General features: G+C 35.0%; 1 protein-coding gene and 1 long non-coding RNA gene across 5 annotated transcripts; one reads left to right on the forward strand and one right to left on the reverse strand.

Moving 5' to 3' along the window:
• Nucleotides 1-895: 895 nt before the first annotated feature.
• Nucleotides 896-12282, reverse strand: LOC119641225. Of its 4 annotated transcripts, none has more exons than XM_038039785.1 (4): nucleotides 11581-12282; nucleotides 2951-3326; nucleotides 2686-2835; nucleotides 896-1893 (listed from the first exon to the last, which is right to left on the reverse strand). In XM_038039785.1, the coding sequence occupies exons 1-4, from the start codon at nucleotides 11627-11629 to the stop codon at nucleotides 1002-1004; spliced, it is 1467 nt and encodes a 488-aa protein (XP_037895713.1). In that variant the 5' UTR covers nucleotides 11630-12282; the 3' UTR covers nucleotides 896-1001. The 4 variants fall into 4 exon arrangements, with proteins under 4 accessions (XP_037895713.1, XP_037895712.1, XP_037895715.1 ...); XM_038039784.1 differs by having other exon boundaries at nucleotides 2686-2838; XM_038039787.1 differs by lacking the exon at nucleotides 896-1893 and having other exon boundaries at nucleotides 2472-2835; nucleotides 11581-12277.
• LOC119641228 lies at nucleotides 2777-3070 on the forward strand. The gene is made up of 2 exons (XR_005247806.1): nucleotides 2777-2868; nucleotides 2929-3070. It is a non-coding gene; the product is annotated as an uncharacterized LOC119641228 (long non-coding RNA).
• Nucleotides 12283-20973: the final 8691 nt, after the last annotated feature.

Raw genomic sequence — 20973 nt, forward strand, 5'->3', positions numbered from 1 at the left:
TTATAATTCAATTTTTTTTTTTTATTAATTATAGACTTATTATAGACTTTTGTCTAATATGGAGGGATGATGTTCATAACTGGAATGGTCGTAACAGTGATTCAATTTTGTGTTTCGATAGGTTTGGATCAGAATGCGAAATATGTACACGGATGGACGGACTGACAAATGTAAATCGGTTCAGCAAATGACTCTGAATTGATCGACATAATAAAAAAGAAACTTTACCGTCCCCTGCAGGAGGCTCTGGAGTTGTGGACTTTTTACCAACGATGGCCGAACTCGTCGACGCTGAAACGTAAAATAATGAAAACGTAAAATAATGAAGTTTTAATATCATATCTTTAATAATGTATGATATTTTAAGAGCTTTCTTCATTAAATCGAATGGAATTAAAAAAATTTTCAAAAATTTTATTTAGATCCCAATATGTGTATAGAACTATTATAAGTTTTAGTTTTATCTTCTTCACCTTTCGACTTCTTTAGTTATTTAATTTTTTTACAAAAATAGTTTTTAAAAATCTAAATTTTAGCCTTAAAAATGTTTGCTTGTTAACTAAATTAAGTTTTGTTATACCATTTTTATCAATATTGCTTGAAAGATTAAATAAAGTTAATAAACTATTTAGTTAATCCGATGCCAAAGATAAATGTAAACTAAATTACGCCCTTTATAATAAATTTGCTAAAATCAGTTCCAAAGAGTAGTGCACCATTGGAAATGCACTTAAGTTGTAAAGCGAGAAATACAATATAAAGCGCATTAACGGATTGGCAGCATAACCAAGTATCCAATGTTTTTACTTTCGAAAGTCGAAAGTATGGGATGGATAGTTAAGCCCATTTGGTAACAATTCTCAGTGGAACTGCTTTTGCAGTTAAGTCTTACAATAAAAAGCCGCTTTCATAAAAAAGATGTTTGCTTTTGTAACTCTTGGCACTTAAACTTTAATTATAAAAAAAAAAAAAAAATCTTTTTATAAAGTGCAGATGGAAAACTATTGATGTTGTTTTTGTTGTTGTTGTTGGTGTTGTTGATGATCATTACTAACTGCTATAGATTTTTCGCCCAAGACTCTCATAGCATTTGAATAGTCTGAATCAATTTGTGGTATAATCTGTTTATCGTTCGGGCGTAAAGTGCGAATTAAATCGGTTAGCGAGAGAAAAGATTGATGGCCAACATCCTCAAGATCGCTCGATAATGAAGGAATGTGCCTGTTCTCGTTGTGGGCTTGTTTCTCGACCTCTTGCGATATCTGCTTAAGGCGAACTTCAACACTAGGCATTTCATCTGTATTCGTCGCTTCATACGATTCGTGCGATATGGTATTATGGACATTAGCTTCGCTAGATGCATCTTCTAAAGAGGACGAAGAAATTGGTTTCGCTTTAGGAGTTTTTGCATTATTGCTCAAAGGTAATTCTTCGTCTTCCTCTTCCCTCTCAGATAAATCCTCTAAATCCCTATCATTATACGCAACTTCTACATTTTCTTGAGTATTGACGGCATCCTCTTGTTCAATGCTATCCTCCTCATGGTCATCTACATCGTCATGGGCCTGCATTTCATCAATTTGATTAATCTCGCTATTGTGTCGTTCCTGCTGCTCTTCTCCGTCATCTGCGATTTCGTGTTCGTTTTCGTCGTTTTCTTCAATATTTTGCGAATCTGACGTCATCCCGATCGAATTTAAAGCACGTTCTTGATCCAATTTTAAAGAAACATACGAAGGTTGATTAAGCTTTTTGTTTACGTTGCCGAAGGAAGATATTAACAAAGGCAATGGTGAAGTCGTGGTTGTGGTACTAAACACGGTGGTCGTTCTAAATTCAGTCTGTCTTAAAACGTCGTCGGCACTGCGAGGCGTGGTTGTTGTAATGGGGCGCCTGTAGGTAAAAAAAAATAATAAATAAATAAATCATTATAAATAATTTATAATTGATTTGATAAACTAACATAAGAAAATCAATTGCAATAAAAAGCTGAGAGGCTGAGTACTACTACCTTTAGGAAAGCTAAGCCCCAAATCACCAGAGAGAAGTTTTGTGGATGAAAAACGAAAAGTTAGTAAATTTATATTCAAAAAAAAAAAAAAATTACGGGCTTTAAAATTTGCTGCTACATAAGCTTAAATTACTTGTGTATTTATTGGTTAGTTGTGATATTTAAATTAAATAATCGAGCGAAAGGATTAAAAAAGCATTGATAAATTAATATGACTTGGGGTTTTAGCTCACCTAAAAAACACAGTTTACATTTTGATCGCACACTTCTCTCTGCAAAATTATTTTGCTCAAGTTTTCTTCCATTTTTTTTTTCGTTTTACTCGATTTATTTTTCAATAATTATTTTTAGACTTAATTTAGCGAAAATTTAAAATATATATATGTATATATATATATATATATATATATGTATATAATTTGTAGACTAAGATTCTTTACTTATTTATAGATTTTTAATAGAAATAATTTTTTACTGCTTTTTTCCTTTTTTGTTTTACATTTTGTTGTTTTTGTTGCTGTTTTTGTTGCTATATTAAGAAGAACCATGATCCCTAAAAGTTTTTCTTTCCCCAAATTTTATTATTATTGATTTATTTATTTATTTATTTATTTATTTTCTTTTTCTTAACGATTTTTGAAATATTGTTCATTCCGTTTCTTAGAAAACCTTACCCCTGCGCTGATGATACAGGAATACTGCCATAATTATAATAATAGCAGCGAGTTTGTTCGCATATGAAGTCTTTAACAGCCGAACAATCCTCGGGCATCCATTTCAGAGTAGGCTGTTTTAGTATGACGCAACCTTTTTCGGCGCCGCTGCTACTGTTTAAAAGAAAAATAATCGCGAATTTAGTAAGTAATTTAAACAAGAAAAAAAAAAAAATAAAATTGTTTTTCTTTTAAATCTACAAGAAAATGGTTAGAGATGCTTTACCTATCGCGGGCAGTTCGTTGAGGGGCAGTATTGCTATTGTGATCCACAGGATCCAGGAGGCCAGCCTGTACAGCATCTGCGCTGTTTTCGAAAAAGTCGAATGTAGCATTGAACGGTAAGCCAGTGCTCATCCAAAGGAACATGCCCGTACCCAACCGATTACCCGAAGTCCAGAAGTCATAATTACCATAACCTGCATTTTTCAAATACATGGTCATCGATTCAGCTTTTTCCTTTGTTTCGAACGAAGCCAATTGCAGGCCTAAGGAACGACAATACTGATAAGCTAGAAAATAATTCAATTCCGGTGAATAAGGATTCATGCGACTGATAAAGTATTGCACGCCATCCAGGTGTATGGTGGTAATGCGTTGACCTTAAAAGATGGATGTATAGAAAACATACATTAATATATGTATATATGTGTGTATTTATGTGTATATGGTTAACATATAGAAATTAATTTAATTTTTCCAAGTTTCATTGACATTCATTTCGTTTATGTTATGCCATGCACGACCATTGCTTATAGATAGCTTTAGTTCTTCTTCTTCACGAATTTCTAACTTGATCGTAAATCTATATATAAATGCTAGCTAATTATAATTATGCCCATGCATCGATAGTTGTGTGTGTGTGTGTGTGTGTGTGTGTGTGTGCGTGTTTGTATGTGTGTATTTTACGTTAGGTGCGTGAGCATAATTTTTTTTTCTTCTTTTCAAAATCATTTCCTGTAATTGAAATTCATACCGCATACCGTTTCATTCATTCAAACTCTCCAGCATAAGTTTGAAAAACAACATAAATTGTCAAAGAATTATTTTTGCTCCGTTTCTTCTTCTCTTCTGTTTCACCAAAACTAGCTATAAGTCTTTTTGTATGGATTATTCCGTTTTTGGTTTCTTTTTTGCAATTATCTGTAATGGCTAAAATAAAATAACTGGTTTGTCTATACGCAGACTAAAAAAAAAAAAAAAAAAAAAATTTTACTCGCGCAAACTTTTTTTTTGAAAAATTATTTATTTATACGTAATATCTCGATATCGAATAAAAAAAATGCTATTATTGCGTTAGTGTGTCACAAGGCAAAAAAATCTATCAGACACGACCATCGGCCGATTTATGAGCCAGAAGGGCAATAGAAAACGCATCCTCACCATCGGACCAAGATCGGACTGCTTGCAGTCACATCCTTGCATTGGTATCGCAATCGTAGAATCACTTCTTTCAGTTTGTTTCAGTTTGAAGACTTTCTGCACCCTCCTCCTACGTCCGAACCATGCGAATTCAGCAAATTTATTCAAAAATCAACGTCAGAGGGTGGCGTAATTTTCTGATCGATTAGCGAAACTTTCTTTCGTCGCGCCGTTCACATTGTCTTTGCTCTTGAAAACTTTATGGAAACTGAAATTTCGGATTTATATCCCAATTTATTGGAAAGAGGAGACGCGCCCTGTTGAGAACTAAGCTCGCTATAGGCCAAACCTTCGAATTAATTGTGATTAAAGTTACTTTATTTTGGCTCCTTTGCGTTTACTTGTCAAAAAACCTGGTTTTCCGTCGATGAGTGTGGCCTCCTTATTAAGAGTAATAGCATCCGGATAGACGCGTGTATTATAGAACATAAGCAATGCAATCATTAGGCCTGGTTTTTATGTAAAGAATTATTCTTGATGAGTGCCCTCATCGGGGAGAGCGCAAAACATGAATCGTCGTAGTTCTTATTTAACAATAAATAATGTTCAAAGGTCAAAAGAACCACAGATGTCAAAGATACTATTGTCGTTCTCAGGTATGAAAAATTACATTTTTTTGCTCTATGTAAGGCTGCTTTTCATAAAAACCATCATATGGGATGGCTCCTGATCCAAATGTGGCGCAGTTAGTTTTCATTTCAAATTAAATGGTTTTGCAATGTAAAGGCTTTCTTTTTGTTTCCAATTGGTCTATTCTAAGTTATCCAATGAGAATTGCAAATTTTTCTCGTATGATAACTTCTTCAAGAGAAGACATTGTGTATGTAGATGGTAAAAATGGTTTCATACAATTTGTTTTTGATAGGATACACGGTTGACGCCGATTTATCGAATTTCGTCAGAATACTTTAAAGATCGCTACCCGTCCGTTGAACACAATTACGTAGGTAAAACTATCAGGCTAATAAACAGACATCGACAAGCTTAGATTGATTCAGCAAACGATGGATATAATAAAAAGTCATGTTCCTTTCTCGATTGTTGACGCATTTCTGTATTGCTAACATAATGCAACTCGTCCCGCAAGCTGTACGGGTTGTAATGAATACTTCATAAATGGGCATGGTGTCAATAGGAAAAATTGGTAACGAGAAAAAAAAGTAAAAAAAGGATGTCATATCCCGGTTGAGGGGATCTTTCTAACATGAACTACCAGCTGTTACCTGATATTTAATTCTTTTAAGAAAGAACGATGATCAAAATATCCATTTCATATATGAATGGTCAATCCCATCGCGCGAACTTATACAGTTCAGCAGCGTTTTTATAGCTAAGAACTTGATAAAAGCATATTTGTATTGTTTTTCGATAGTTGTGGACGCATTTTTGAGTTAATTCAGCTCATTTTCGCTAAGGCAGGCTCGGGCATGATAAGAAAATGTTTTCAAACAAAGCTTGTTATTTAGACAACGTGTTGCGGTTGTAAACTGATTTCAATGGAAAGTCAGATCAGACCTAATCAGGAAAAGTCGAGAAGGCATATTGTTCTATCATTTTTGTTTTATTCGAATGTAACGTTTGTTTATTCTACGGAATGGATTTTTTCGCATGTTGCATTTATACCCAACACCGCTTATAATAGAAGCGTAGATTGTGCGGGTATATGTAGCGCTCAGAAAGATTTGAGAGAGAGCCCAGCTTTTATTATACCCATCGATAAGCTTGTCCGTCTGTCCGTTTTGTTTTCTTTCCTTCAATCTACAGGTCGCAAACTTTCCACATATTTTGATGAAATTTCGTACACCAACACGTTTTCACCCTAGGACGAATGCTATTGAAAATGGTTCGCAACCGATCGCTTTTTGACCGCTTCCAATATAATGCCTTATGTTGGAAGCTCTTTACATGAGCAACTGCGCTAAATGGAGATGCGAAGGGCATTTATTCGTGGGCCGTATTGATGTGTCATTTATTTTATAGTCAGTTAAGTGATTAAGAGAGCACATGTTCGATTGTTTTATGAGCAAAAATTTTCATTTCCGTTTTACACTATTTTACGAGAAATCTATTTCCCGTATATAGGGGGAAAAGGTATTTTGTAAGGTTTCCGAGTGGTTAACGAATCTTACGTACCCTCTGCGTGGGCGCGAAAGGCGATATGCGAAATTTTGGGAAAACTATATTCAACAGAAGTTTCTTTTAGAAATCTATTACAGTCGTTAAAAAACCTTCAGAAAGAAGCAGTTACTTGGCTGATGTAGTTTTTGTAAAATTCAAAAGAAATAGTTGGGTTGAATTCGTTGGTGAACGGCGAGAACTCCCCTCAAAACAAAAATCCTTATAGAGCTCGAGTTAGCGTTCTTAGTTGGCATAAAGAAGATTTTCTTTTAATGTGTAAAGATCCCTCTCGCTCTCTCTGCGTAGAGTAGCAGCGGACAGCTTTTTTCCATCTACGGGGCAATTTTAATACTCATATCACGGCGGGGGCCAACATATATATAAATTTATATATATACATATATATATATAGAAAAGATACATTTCACATTTGATAGCCGCACAGCTGAGGCGGCAGTGACGACAAATACAAAGCAATGTTTTTGCTCAGTTGCTTCGCATAAAAACTAATTGCAGCAGTCACAAATTCTGAACCCAAAGTTGAAAGCCTCTTGTCGTCAGAGGAGACCTGCGTGTAGTCCGTCATGAAGCACCATGAGCCCATGTACCCGAAAAATCCTAAAATCGTGTACATACCCATTCGGAGCTGCAAATAATGACTTGGTGTACACATTCAAAACTACAATCAATATGTGTACATAACATGCACAATTGTTCGACCTATAAGGGGATTCTATTTTCAGATTATTAGATAAGACGAGATTATATTCACGACTTCTAACTAAATTCATTTTTTATTCGTGCAATAAATAACATAATTTCTGATGTGGCATTAATAAATTTTTCAATCAGCTTGTCGTTGAATCGCAGTGTAAAGCTGTTAACTTGTAATTGCCTAAGAAACTCTTGCAATGTGCGAAAAAGTATTGCGTCAATTACAATGCGTCGGCTGCTTGGCAAAACGAGCAGTGCTGAAGTGAACCAGAATCTTATGCTGATCAAGAAGACATATTCCAGTTGGGATTTCTATTGTCCAATTTAAACGGAAAAACATCCATTCCTGTAACGCCCCTGGGTTCGGCAAGCTTATGAAATGACAATGGTTTTTGTAATGTTTGGACTGTGCCAATTGTTACCAGCTATTATCTTTTCTTTAGCTGATTAGGGCCACAATTTCGAGTAAAATGATAAGTTTTTCTATGAGGCTCAGAATTTGTAAGAAATATTTAAGGCGTACACTTAAAGACCTTGCCACAACTCCCAGATTAAGATCGTGTATATCGCAATAAAGAAGAAGGTCGGCTATAGTAAGAATTAAGCAACTAAGAATAATGCCCTGTTCCACGATTTATCGAGAATACTTTTTATTTATGCCTAACATTGCTCAACAAACGTTTGACATGTTTAAAAGACCAGTTTGCAGCATAGCGGGGCCTTGTTTGTGCCCATACCTGATTTAGAGTGTAAAAAGTTTTTTTATTTTTTTTGTAATACCTTAAAATATGCTTCATAATTTCTAAGTCATGCACTTTCTGATCAATCAGTCTTCCCTTATATTTTTTTGCAGTCAAAATTCGAGTGATTAAAGCTTTATGCCATTTATACCCTATGCGCTAGAAGTTTATATTTCCACGAATACTTCAAACCTGGAAAAATTGAGACTAATATGCAATCGTATAATTAAATACACATTCTCCATGACGCGGTATGTATGTTGTACCCTCCCTAATTTTAATAAAATTAGCCTATCGTTGGACCTTTACAACCTTTATGCTACAGCAGTGATCGAAGGATCTTTTCAATCTCTTGTCTTCTAGTAGGTCAGTTCGCAATAACCATTCCATGTTTTTATTTCACCTAAAAGCGTAGGCTTTTAATATCCGCAGCAAATAACGAGATCAGCTACTTACTTAGCACTGGGACAATAGTGTGTGGGTATGCGATGTGCTATCTCCGTGACTACTAGCCCAGTTAATTTCTTTTTTCTTTCTTTACCTTCAATTTGTTTTTTCACTTTTTTAGTTTGTTTAATGGCAATTTGTATGATCGCATTTCATTATTGCACCTATGGTAGGCAGGCATTGTAATTTAGTGTAACAGGCGTTAATGGCTGCAAGGTGACGTGGGCGTCAATAAATAAGTAAAAATAAATAAATTTGTGGTGAATTTAATTTTAAAGTCATTTCAGCGTTCGGAATTTAACGTTTAAAATGCGTTGATGATGATGATGATGGTGATGATAATGAAAAACTTTCATTCGGTTATCTACCAACTTTTGAGGTTTTATGTTCATAAGGTGTGCATTGGTTGGCGAAACCGCGTTAATCGCTCACATAATTGTGCCAGATTTTAAGTTAAGATTTCCTCTAATGTTTGCATTCTCTAAACTACTGTTAAGAAGACTCTTCCACACCCAGCTTGCACAGAGAAGGGACGGAGACATTCTTATAACATCGTCTGTGATGTGCACTATTTAAGCTGCTTAAGATAAACTCAACGGAAAACCTATCGTGCATTAATTCGCACACACACATACGCACACACGCACGAAGAAATTTTTTGAAAAAAGTACATTTTCAGCTTTTAGATCATAGAAATTGTACGAAAGTCAGTTTAGTAAAACTTAAGCTAAAGTCGGAGAAGTTTAGTCGATGTTAACGCCATTTACCCATGAAAAAGGATTGCAGCCGTCCTGATATATTCTCGATCAGTGCGACTGACAAAAGAGATTCGTGCCAATTTATCTATCTCTTTGTCCGTTGGATCCAAAATAGGGTTCAATTGTTTACTTAGATGTTATCAAGCTTGAGTTCGAGAATTCAGTAAAATCGCCTTATGGGCTCATTCCTGACCTAATCAGAAAATTAGATATTCTACATATATGAGATGCATTTCATAATTTACAACTTTAACATTGTACAGAGTCCGTAGTTTGGAGCTTTAAGATAAGTTATGTCGTGACCAATTTGACAAACAATTTAAACCGAGATTTCATCCACAAGAAAGCCGCTGCTTGCACATATGATCTTTAATTTGGGCTGTTACAAGTACATTAAGAAATTTGAATTTATTATCCCCTACGGCAACATTTGGAGTAAGGGGGCATATTACATTTATGCGGAGGTTTGTGACATCTCGAAGGACCTGACATGGATCCACGATTTATTGTGAATCAATTTGAGCTTGTCCGTCCGTAAGGCCACATTCACTTGCTTGGATACGTTCAAGGACCACTTTTCGATTTACCTCGAAATGTTATTATGTGAATAACTTCAGGGTGGCGTGGGGTATTGCCTGATGGGGTGGTGCCTGATCCCCCCTAGTATTTTTACTTGTTTTGATATAAATTTTTAAAAAATTTTAAAATTATTATCATCAAATTTTGTAACAACCGTAATTGTTGTAAGTTTACAAGTTAGCAAGCGACTCTGTGCTCTTTGCAGCGCACAGGAAAATTAATTGTTGAAAATTAAATGTGAGAAATTGCAACATGTAGATGCAAACATGCTAATAACAGCCTAAGTTAAAATGTTTCAAACTTCACGTTTTGACGTATGGCGTAACGCAAAGACCTTTCATTGAATTGTTACACTTGTTATAGATTGTGCGAAATTTCCTGTATAGGCAAAGATCACTTTTGGATAACTTTTTACGATAAGGACCAAGAGGAAGAATTTTAAAGGGCATTTCGCGAATTTTTAATGAATCCGCTTAACCCTCAGATGTCACTATTCGGAAAGATATTGTTTGATATAGTATCCGTAGCTTGTGGCCATCATTTTTGCGTATGGCTAACATGAGGGTAAATTTTTACCAATCTGCACTTTATACTTCAAATGACGGGCATTTATCCATGCTGCATATACACTCCAATGTCATTTAGCATTTGAAGAGATAAGACAATTTTGATCTAAAACTTCCTATAAGCGTTTGCCATAAACAGGCCCTTACTAAAAGAAAAATCTCATAACCTAACGTATACTTATCTGAAAGGGCAAAAAGTTCATTATAAAAATGGTCTCGATTAACCAATTTTTTTCGAGGTAATGAGTCGTCAAACGTCTGCCTCAAAGCGAACGTGAATTTTCTACTTTATTATTGTTTTTTTTAATCATTTGTAGCCTGCAGCTGTGCAGCAGTGCACAGTTTCCTCGGGCAATAGGTTGATCGGAAGCAAAAGTTTTATTTATTGACACGAATAAGGATTCAGATAATCATTTGGTGAAAAGATCTAATATCTAATTTCCATTGAGCAGAAATTATCCAAGGAATGAAGCGTCATTCTCAACATTTCAATTCTTCTAATCAAACGGAACTAATCATTGCTTAAATAAATTTAAGAAATATCCTCGTAGAAGGTCGAAAGAATTGAAAATTAATTGAAAGTAATTATCATCGCATTATAGGCGCTATTTTCTGGGACCTTACAGCTTAAATTAATCGTAATAGATTTGTTTTCATTTCCATTACGTTCTTTAGCGGAAATTTAGCGTGGGTCGCATGTAAAATATTCGCTCACGAAAGCTTCATATATTTGAACAAACAACAAACAAATTGTTCTTACCAACGTTGTCCTGAGTGAAACTCATGTCCATAAAATTAATCAACGTTCACTGTTTAGTCGGAAGGGGATATCGTGTGGTTAACGAGAAAACCGAATAATCTGAATCTTGGCTCTATTTTTCGGGTAAAGTTGAAAAATTAAAAGGTTCGACCCATACCAGTATAGTATTAGTATAGACTTATTTTACAACAAATCCATAAAGAAGACGTCCGTCGAAATAAAATCAAAATATTCAGTCTTTATTCATCGACTTCGTATTAAATTGAAGTCAAATTTAAAAATAAGTTGAATCTGATTTAAAAAAGATCTGAAAATCTTTTAAGATCTTTGTACAATTTGTCTTGTGAAAAAGTTAGCACCGGAATGATTTGTATTTTTATCAATAAAAGTCACAAAGTATGTCGATCAGCCAGGCAGTGATTAATCCATAATAAGAAGAAAAAAAAAAAAACTTATGAGTTGTATATATCCAGGACTCGATGTGGCGAAGTTATCATAGTTAAAATAGGTTTTCGAATATGTTTCTATTAAAATTTTCAAATATTTCCAAATATAAAATTGATGGACTGTTCGTCTTACAAGGCACACCGAATATGTGTCATGTTTCTTTTTTTTTTAATTTTTGTTATGACCTTGGTATTAATCTTGATCTTGAAATTATTGGCTCCGAAATTTGTAAGAATTTTATTCATTTTTATTTAATAAACAGATTTATTATTTTGTTCGCATCAAAATATTAGCAAAACACTCACCTGTTGATAGGGCGACTAAACTTAGAAGACAAATCAATATTTTGTTCATTTTAAAAATAAAAAATTGTTTTTTTTTTGTTTGTGTCTAAGAAACGTTTTTTTTTTTGAAAGCAGCACAATTTATATTCCCCTCGTTTTTCTGATTTGAATGTTTTCAAAGAGCAAAATAAATTCCACAGCGCCCAAAATTATGTTTAGTAATTAAGTTGATGCTCTCTCGGTACAAGTGTATTATCCGTAAGATGAACCGATTCGAAGCGAGTTCAAAACTAAATTGTCCGAAATGTGGCCTAAGAATTGCGAAACTAGCTTCGATTCTTTTGGCCAAAGGTTCTTTAATTCACACACTCATACACATAGACACAATTGCAATGCTAGCAAACGACAGCCTAGGCTCGAACACAAATGCACTAACACAGTATATGTATATGTATGTATATACGTTTTTATTGTTATATAAATGTTCGCATTTATTAAAGAAGAAGGAAAAAAAAAAAAAAGAGGCAAGTTGTCCGCCGATGGGCGCAAAAAATAACGAAGAGGACTGGCTAAAAAATTGTTCTTGACTCGGAAGTATGTTGGGCTAATAACGACGACGATTACGATGATGATAATGACGCCAATGACGATGATGATAATGATAATGATGATGATGATGATGACGATAGTTTAGTTAAAGCGCGACTTGCTTTAGTCTCAAATTCACGATCGCGAATGCCTGAAATGGTTATGTGTTTGAAGCTTAAAAGGAATTTTAACCAGACGATCACAGGAACGTCAATATATTTGTGTGTATATATGCACCATATACATGCATGCCAAGATATATAGTGCGGATGTCTGTATAGAAGAAAAGAAAAGAAAAGAAAAGAGTGGTAAGAAATAACAACAAATGAAGACTCATTCTTAACCTAACAATTGTCGCTTATAAGCCAACACATGAATATAAACATGAAATCATATACAATGAAATAAAGTCAAAAGGAAGACAATTAAACACGCACACGAACATGTATTTAGTTTAGTGGGAAAACGAACAACAAGATTACTATCAACTCTACGTAACCCAACATGTCCAACATGTATAGTAAAGAACTATAATGCGATGATGAGCAAAGAAATGTAAATAGCGTATAAAAAAATAAAAAAGAGAGAGAGAGAGAGAGAGAGAATGAGCAGAGAAGAGTTGAGTAGGGTAAGAGTGGAGTGCAAATGAAGAATCAAACTTCTTTGCAAATAACTATTTTTAGAAGCCCACAGTATACTAAATGCATACATATACACGTACGAACGTATATAAAAAGATGCTTAACCGATTCTACGCCACCAATGTAACTGACAATAACAACAACAACAACAACAATAATAACAACCGTGGCAATCTTAAGTCGGATTCCGAATCAAAGTTTGAATCAAAGAATTGAAATTATACGTACTGTAGGGTAGTGTTTGTGTTCTCTCTTATTTCTTCTTTTTCTACATCGTCTTCAGATTTTTCATCGGTAGTTCATTTACAATTATTGTCGCAGGGTCTTTGTCCACATATGTTACCATCACAACAATACAACAATAACAGCTAGAAAACCAAATCATTATCATTATTAAGAATATTGTTGGGTCTTCAATATTTTTTGACATCTCGATATATATGAGTATGTGATTACGGTGGATAAGGTGGATAGTGAATATTTTCTTGTGTCGTTTTTTTTTCACTATCGAGGACAAATAACAAGACTGCTTTTTTTCTTACCTCACACTCTCCTCTTATCTTCTTTCATATTTTTTTTTTTTCTTTAAGCCTTCTCTTGCTTATTAATAAAAAGAAACGTTGGCTGACAAATGGTTTCGTTTCGTTTCCCGTTTATGTATTCGTATTATAAAATGCAATGTCATTGAAAACCTTGGGATCTTCAATGAGATATTCTAAAGGAGTTATTCTAATGTTATCATGTTTTCAATCATATCCATCTAGTTAATGTTTACATCATTTCTTTGAAATACTTGTCAAATAAATAATAGCTGAGGTGCTAAGGAAGAATTTATCAAAACATTCTAATTATATAAAGGTTCCGTTATGAACGCTTATACGATTCTTAATCGTTTGCTTTGTACACTCTAGCGGTAAGCAGTTACGCTGTTTTAATCTTAACGAGTTTTTGCTGGCTTTGACGATCTTTTGCAACCTAATAATCCATTTAGGTAAACGATTTCAAAGGGACAAAGTAATCTCTTTGTGTTATTACCTCTTTATTCATTGCATCCATTTATGGATTCTAATACTAAAAGTCAAACAAAAACATTATTTCGGATATCTGGTCAGAAAATAACTTAGTTGACGCTTAGTTGTAACGTGAACAGTGTGCTTTTGGTTAGTAATGAGTTCCTTTTTAACGATTTGCGTCGCTATGTTTCGATACCATAAGTTGATGGACGTACAATGGTTAACTTCACTATGTCCAATGGCGCACGGAGTTCATTACGTCAGTTAACGTGCCCGTGGCCATGGCTTTCGTTTTAGGGAATATTAATCTTATCGTTTAACTAAAGCCAGGCACTGCCGAAGACGGGGCTTCTTACGCTCGCGAGACCCACCTATGGATATATTTGTGGCAGCAAATAACTACTTCGAGTTACGTCTTCCACAAAATCATGCGTTAGCGATCCTCCTGCCTCTTCTCAAATATCCGTCAACAGTCGAAGAAAGGAAATCGATACAGCTACGTTCTTATCACATTCTTTCATTCAACTACAACTTTTCTAATCCGTAGTAATTCTCAAGATTTCTATAGTGCAGTGTAGTATAGTGTACAATGAAAAAAGTCTTCTTTCAAAAGAACAGAATCCTCGTTCCGACTGACTGCGAAGGCGACTCATTGCAAGCACATGTCTAATTGGAACGACGTGGTTGAGCCGCATTTCTTCTATAGTATATCAAAGTTTATGGCTTACTGCAAATACAACCATGTATGATCTGAAAAACACAATGTTCAACGCAAAATCAAAAGTTAATGAAAAATGACATTTTTTTGAACGGTTTCACCTTCGCTCTATTCATGTGATCGGGAGATGTGACTAGACGAAATTTTTTTTTTGAAAGCTTTAGGGGCCTTGAGACTTTCATTGATTTGTTGCGCCTTTCTACACTTAGAAAAATTTAAACAAGTCTTGGGCAATAGATGGTCGTACAAGAATCCAAAAATCATACATACTTGAAAGAATTGTTAAAAAGTACGGGATATGAGCAAATACAAATATGTACACATGGTTAGGTATCTTTTGTTTGTCTCTCTTGTGTTTTATATGTATGTACACATGGATGACAATTGTTTGCTTGTTTGCTTTTGTGAATGCAACCTTAAGTTCTTCCTTATAGACATATTTGTTTGTCATCGTTTTCACAAAGAGATGTTTAACGATTATCTTCCTCATCGCAATGTTTGCGGCGTGGATGGATGTGTTTATATAATTAATGTTCATGATTATTGCATACATATATTATTATTAACTTTAAAACTAAACGTTTTTCATATTCATTTCTTATTCATATAATTCTGAATAATTCGTAAATAGACTTCAATCACGACAGCAGAAATCATAGACGGACTGTACTACGTTAAGCGTAAACATTTTTCGTAGCTTATTTGGTAAATTCCAATTAAATCAATCGATGTGGTCACGCCTGTCCGTCAGTTAGTGGACGTTTAGCAGATCAGACACGACTTTCCATTTGCGGAAATATGGAGGGATATAAGGATGAGCGAATGCAGAGATAGGCAGAAGACTAGACTTGTAGATGGGTAGCCTTCAACTTTGGTGGACGCATGTACAATTACGTAGTGTAATCAACAGATGGACGAAAAAAAGAGTGAACAAAGAAACCGCCTGTTGGGCAGGCGGACACACATGTAAAGAAATAGACAGAGGCAAAGCAAATGTGGAAAAGTAGTTAAAGGAAAAGAAGATGTGGATATAGTTAGAAGAACTAACAAGTGAACAAATGTGAGGAGGAGCGCACATACGTGACGATGAATAAGTGGGCGGATAGGCCCACGGAGGAACAAGCGAACAGCGTAAAATTTGGATAACACAAAGATGCGGAGGGCACCTGGCAGGTGACTCGATATGCGGTCGAGTAGTCTTACGTGCAATACATCGTGGACGAAGGAGCAAGCGATGGATATGTAAGATGTTGATAGATATATATATATATATATATAGAGAGAGGGAGAGAGAGAGAAATCGGGTGCACAAACGCAAAAATGAACAAACTGCCAGACAAATGCACAAGTAGAAAGTAGAAACGTAGAGCGAGAGAAGTCCACAGATAAAGCGGTAGTTGAATGCAGTTAGAGATGTGAAATAACCCATGCGCACGAATGTTGTCGACGGGGCAAAGAATAAAACGACGAACGACGGACGGATAAGTTGACGGAAAAACGTCAATGAAAATCGTGCCCATATTTCTTGAATTTTTTATTTAAAGAATATCTATATATATAATACATATAACATATTTGTACGTGTTATTATATATGCATATGTTATATGTGTACAAACTGAATGAAATAATTGATAATTACAATCCCTGCTAGTTATAATTTATAGCTAACGAGACTACAATGGGGCGATAACATTATTTTGCCATGAAAACTACATTTGCAGTGGTTGGCATAGATTTCAGACCATTTTACTGATAGGGTTGAGCAATGGATGAGACTGAAATGATTAGCGTTTTATTAATGCCCTTAACATTGCTCGTGTTTTTTTTAATCATTACGGTGTAGAAGAGCAGTGTTAATCTGAAGTAGCTTTTATGTTGCCTTAAGTTCAGCTGTTCACACGAAAGACGGTTGAAATACTCTTTGACATCAAGTTGATTGTCCTTAGGCAACTTGCAACTTAGGTTCTCTAAACAATTGATAATTTTTCTCTAGTATCACGAGCGTACGTTTATTTTAAAAATGGCTTATCTAACATACCTAAAAATTGCATTTAACTCACTGTTGTGTAGAATTAAAATATTATTTTTATAACAGTTTTTGAAAGAGTAAAAATATGTTCCTTGAAACGAATGTCTTTTTTATACCCATCATCGAAGGTTGAGGGATATATTCATTTTGCACGTTTGCACGTTTGCAACGCCCAGAAAGAAACATCAGAAATCCACAAGGTATTTATATATACTTGATCAACATCAAATTCTAAATCAATTTAAACATGTCCGTCTGCCCGTCTGACGGTCCATCCATCTGGGTAAGGTCTGGTGTAAACAATCGCCTGGCCGCAAAGATCAAGCTATCGACTTTAAATTTTCCAGAAGCATTGGAAGTTCTTGCAGGCGGGCTGGTATTGAAAATGGGCCAAATCGGTCGAAGGGGACACACAGCACCACGTGAAGTGAAAACACCTCTGTTTTTCAAAGGGAACGAAAAATTGGGTTTTTGCTCATTACAGATAAACTATAGCAAGTAAGTGTACAAAAATCTGAACACAACTTCTATGGTCGATGCTGCAGCATCTGCGCACAAAAATGGAAAAAATTGACCACGTCTACCCAATAGTATATGAAAATTTAATTATTTTTTCAATGCCTTTATAACACGGCGAAACAAGCTTCAAAACCGCTATAAAGTATATAAACTCTTGGACGGTTTCAAATTTGGAATGCAACTAAGCATGCCTTTCTATCTATATGTCCGTCTGCCCAAATGCCTAGTATCTGTGGCAAACTTTCTCCCGTTAGCGAAAATTAAGATATCGCCTAAAAATATGCATAAGAATTTGGAATTGACTTAAACATTTCAAAGGACACGCTTACAACGCCCAGACGACTATACGAGAAAAACATTTATTTTGAAAGTAAAAGAAATCAACTACGTCCACTCGATATTATAAAGAATGAAACTTTTGTTCTTTTACTTCTTTTGTCTTTTTTTGAGGTAAACGATGATGGGTATAAAAGATTCGTACCCGACCGAATTTTATTCTCTTACTTGTTTCTTTTTTTTTGTTTTTAATTGCCACTTATGTCCTGTGTGGGCCCGGTGCATAAGATAAAAAGAAAAAATAGAATAGGTATGTATGCAAGTTTTTCCAAAGGCGTAAATATACGTAAAATTCCAATGTTTAACAGGTAAGAAAATTATATTCGGTAGTGACTGCATCCTCTATACCCGTCACTGTTATCCTAAGAAAGATGAAAAAAAAGTAAAAGAACTACATTTTCACGCTCTACAATAGTAAGTGGGAGTGGTTGATTTTTCTTATTTTCAAAATAAAAATTTTTGTAGGTTCGTACTTTGAAGAGTTTAGATCACTTTTTGCAAATTTATAGACGATATCGCCACTTTCGCTAACGGGGGAATGTTTACCACAGATAACAGGCAGGTAGATAGGAAAGAATGCTTAGTTGCATTCCAAATTAGAAACTGGCCAAGAATTTAGATAACTTTATAGGGGTTTTGAAGATTATTTCTCCGTGTTATAAAAGTATTGTATTTGTAGCAAGGGTTTATCGTGGGTTCCTGCCTGAAAGGCTTAACCTCACGGTGGCCCAAGCCACTTTAAGCGTACTACGTCCCCTGGCGAGTTAGACAATCCCCACACAGTAGGGGCCTAACCACAACACCAGTCCAGAACGATTTATTGTGTATGGAACAATAAACCCTACTCTGGTCAGTGGTGAGGCCTAGCTGCACTCAAATTGTTCCACTTTGGCTAGGAACTTGCCAACCACAACCACCACGAGTACTCCCCGAAGGGCCGCACCCAAGCAGTCAGGACTCACAAATTGATCAACGCTCGCTTCCGCCATAAGGCTTCCACGGCGCCGTTGATCAATTACCACCATTACCCGCAGGCATCCGTGACATATGTTCAAAAGTAAAAGTAAGGCAAAAGGGGAAAAAGCCTTTAAAAAGCCTTATAAAAGTATTGAAAAATAAATAAACTTTGATACACTATGATATTGGGTAGGCGTGGTCAATTCGTTCCATTTTTCTGCATAGATGCTACAGCGTCGCCAATAGAATTTGCATTAAAATTTTTGTACATTTATTTGCTATAGTTTATCAGTAATTATGAAAAAATCAATTTTTTTATTCCTTTTGAAGCACAGAGGTGTAATGCTGTAGGCATGTCCTTCGACTGATTTCGACCATTTTCAATACGAATCTGCATGCAAGAACTTCTCGATAGCTTAATTTTTGCGGCCAGGAGAACGCTTACAACAGACATTAAATAGACGGACAATCACTCAGACTTAAATCGATTTAGAGTTTGAGGCGGATATTGACCCCTCATCCTTCGATGGTGGGTACAAAAATGATCGGAATCACTTTCTCAAAATGCAAAAAAATGTACTTTTGAAAAAAGGAAAACTCGCTAATTCATTGGAACGAATTTATTTCTTAATGATACTCATCGCAAAGGTCAATTGTCGAGCTTAATTTTCATTTTAATTAATAAATTGTTAGAAGTTTGCGATCTTTAGAGGTATTATTGAAGTATTTTAGGCTGATTGTGCCCTGCTTTTAAATTAAATTTAAACTTTAGATTTGAACAAACCTGTCAGCTTTAAGATTTTTATCTCGATGCAAATAGTGGCCGGGAACCAGACGAACCCAACCTGGCAATCTATATGTGATTTCAAAGGAAAATGATATTCTTTGTGTTGACGTGTCGAACACACCGTTGATTACTGTCATTTAAAGAAACAAGACTGACCCGCTACATTATTTACTTTTGTATAAAAAAAATACGAGAAAATGAAACCGTTGGATACCTACTAGCGCCCTTACATATACCTTCGCCCGTATATGACCTTCAGAGGCTCTCAGATGCATGGGCATGTGTACGAATTACAAAAGACGATTGCAAGGTAAATTGGAGACGGTAGCAGAACCGTTTTACAGGACATGGCAGTTTTGCTTCAGAACGAATATACATTTTTATTGCTTTTTTATGTCATGCTTTGGCTGATCAAGCGAGCAAACAAACTTTGCTTACTGTCTGCTCCTTAGTGATAAAAGAATTACACACACATATACATACACACAACAGCATACATACATTAATGTAGTGATAGTAAATGATTAGAATCATTAGAGTCATACAATGGCAATCGCAATGGCATAAAAACAAAGCGAAACCAAGCATTAGTGGTTGACTTTTAACTTGGTTTTTCTTTTGCAAATGCAAGAATAACAACAAAGGACGCCAACAATAAATGTAAGAGAAATGTGCACAATTGTTTTTAAAGCTCAGTCGCAATCCCCCAATCCAGTAGAATTGGCAATTGTGTGATGGTGACCTTTGCTCACCGTATTTGGTATTTGGCTAAAAGAAAAGCAAAACAAAACAAAATAAAATACCGCAGCATTAAAAACATTAACCTTAGCGAACGTTTGCACTGAAGAAAACCCCACATATATGTTCCTCTTTAGCTATAGAAAAAATGTTCATTCTTTTCTCATTTTTTGCTTCTTCTTTTTTTTTATTTTTATTTATTCATTTTTTTTTTTTTTTTGTGGATATATGCTTCTAACAATTTTGAAGAGAATATATAAAAACACAATAAAATAAGCAAGAAAACTATGTTAAGAAAAATTCTTTAGGTAATAAAAGCTGTAAGGAGATGTCTTGAGAATGAGAACACCATCATCCGAAATGAACGAATAAAATAAAATGATATGGTGGTTGGCATTCATACCATACATACATGCATACATAGATAGGTATGTATAAATATGCGTCTATACGTCTATTCGTTCGTTTATTGGAAAAAATATATTTCGTTAGGTGCGGACATTTACCATAAATGTATATTTATCAGTTATTGAATGCATAGAGAAAGAGCACAAATATAACAACAACAATATATTCATCATTTCTCACATATGAGGACCAAACACCTTTGTTATTATAGTCGTGCGAAGGAGTTATAAATAATGCTTTTATCAAAGATGATTTGAAAATTCTTAATGGGATGTTTAGGCCCACAACCGAAAGGCTAAACTTATTATACCCAATACGAATACGTGATCACTTTTGAACTCGAACATCTTCCTTCGGTCTATTCGTCCACCACTCTGTCCATTCGTTTATATCTCGCGAGTTGTTGAAACGTTTGCACCCGAAAAAATCGAAGCAAAGTCAACACTTGGAAAAATGGTCATAACCTGTTTAGGAATGTGCTTGAAACCTCCACCCTACAGAAGTTGTTTGTATCAAATTTTGACATATATATTCACACAGACATTTAAAATTTATGCGTAAATTTGAAAGTCATTAATTAGTTCGCAAGAAAGCAACGACGAATATTGATCTAAAACAGATATTTTTCACAGCCATCTCAAAGAAAAAACTTGGTTCGCCTTGGTAGATTACCACGTT

This window comes from Glossina fuscipes, unplaced genomic scaffold (genome assembly GCF_014805625.2).
Source record: "Glossina fuscipes isolate IAEA_lab_2018 unplaced genomic scaffold, Yale_Gfus_2 147, whole genome shotgun sequence".
Lineage (NCBI taxonomy): Eukaryota > Metazoa > Arthropoda > Insecta > Diptera > Glossinidae > Glossina > Glossina fuscipes.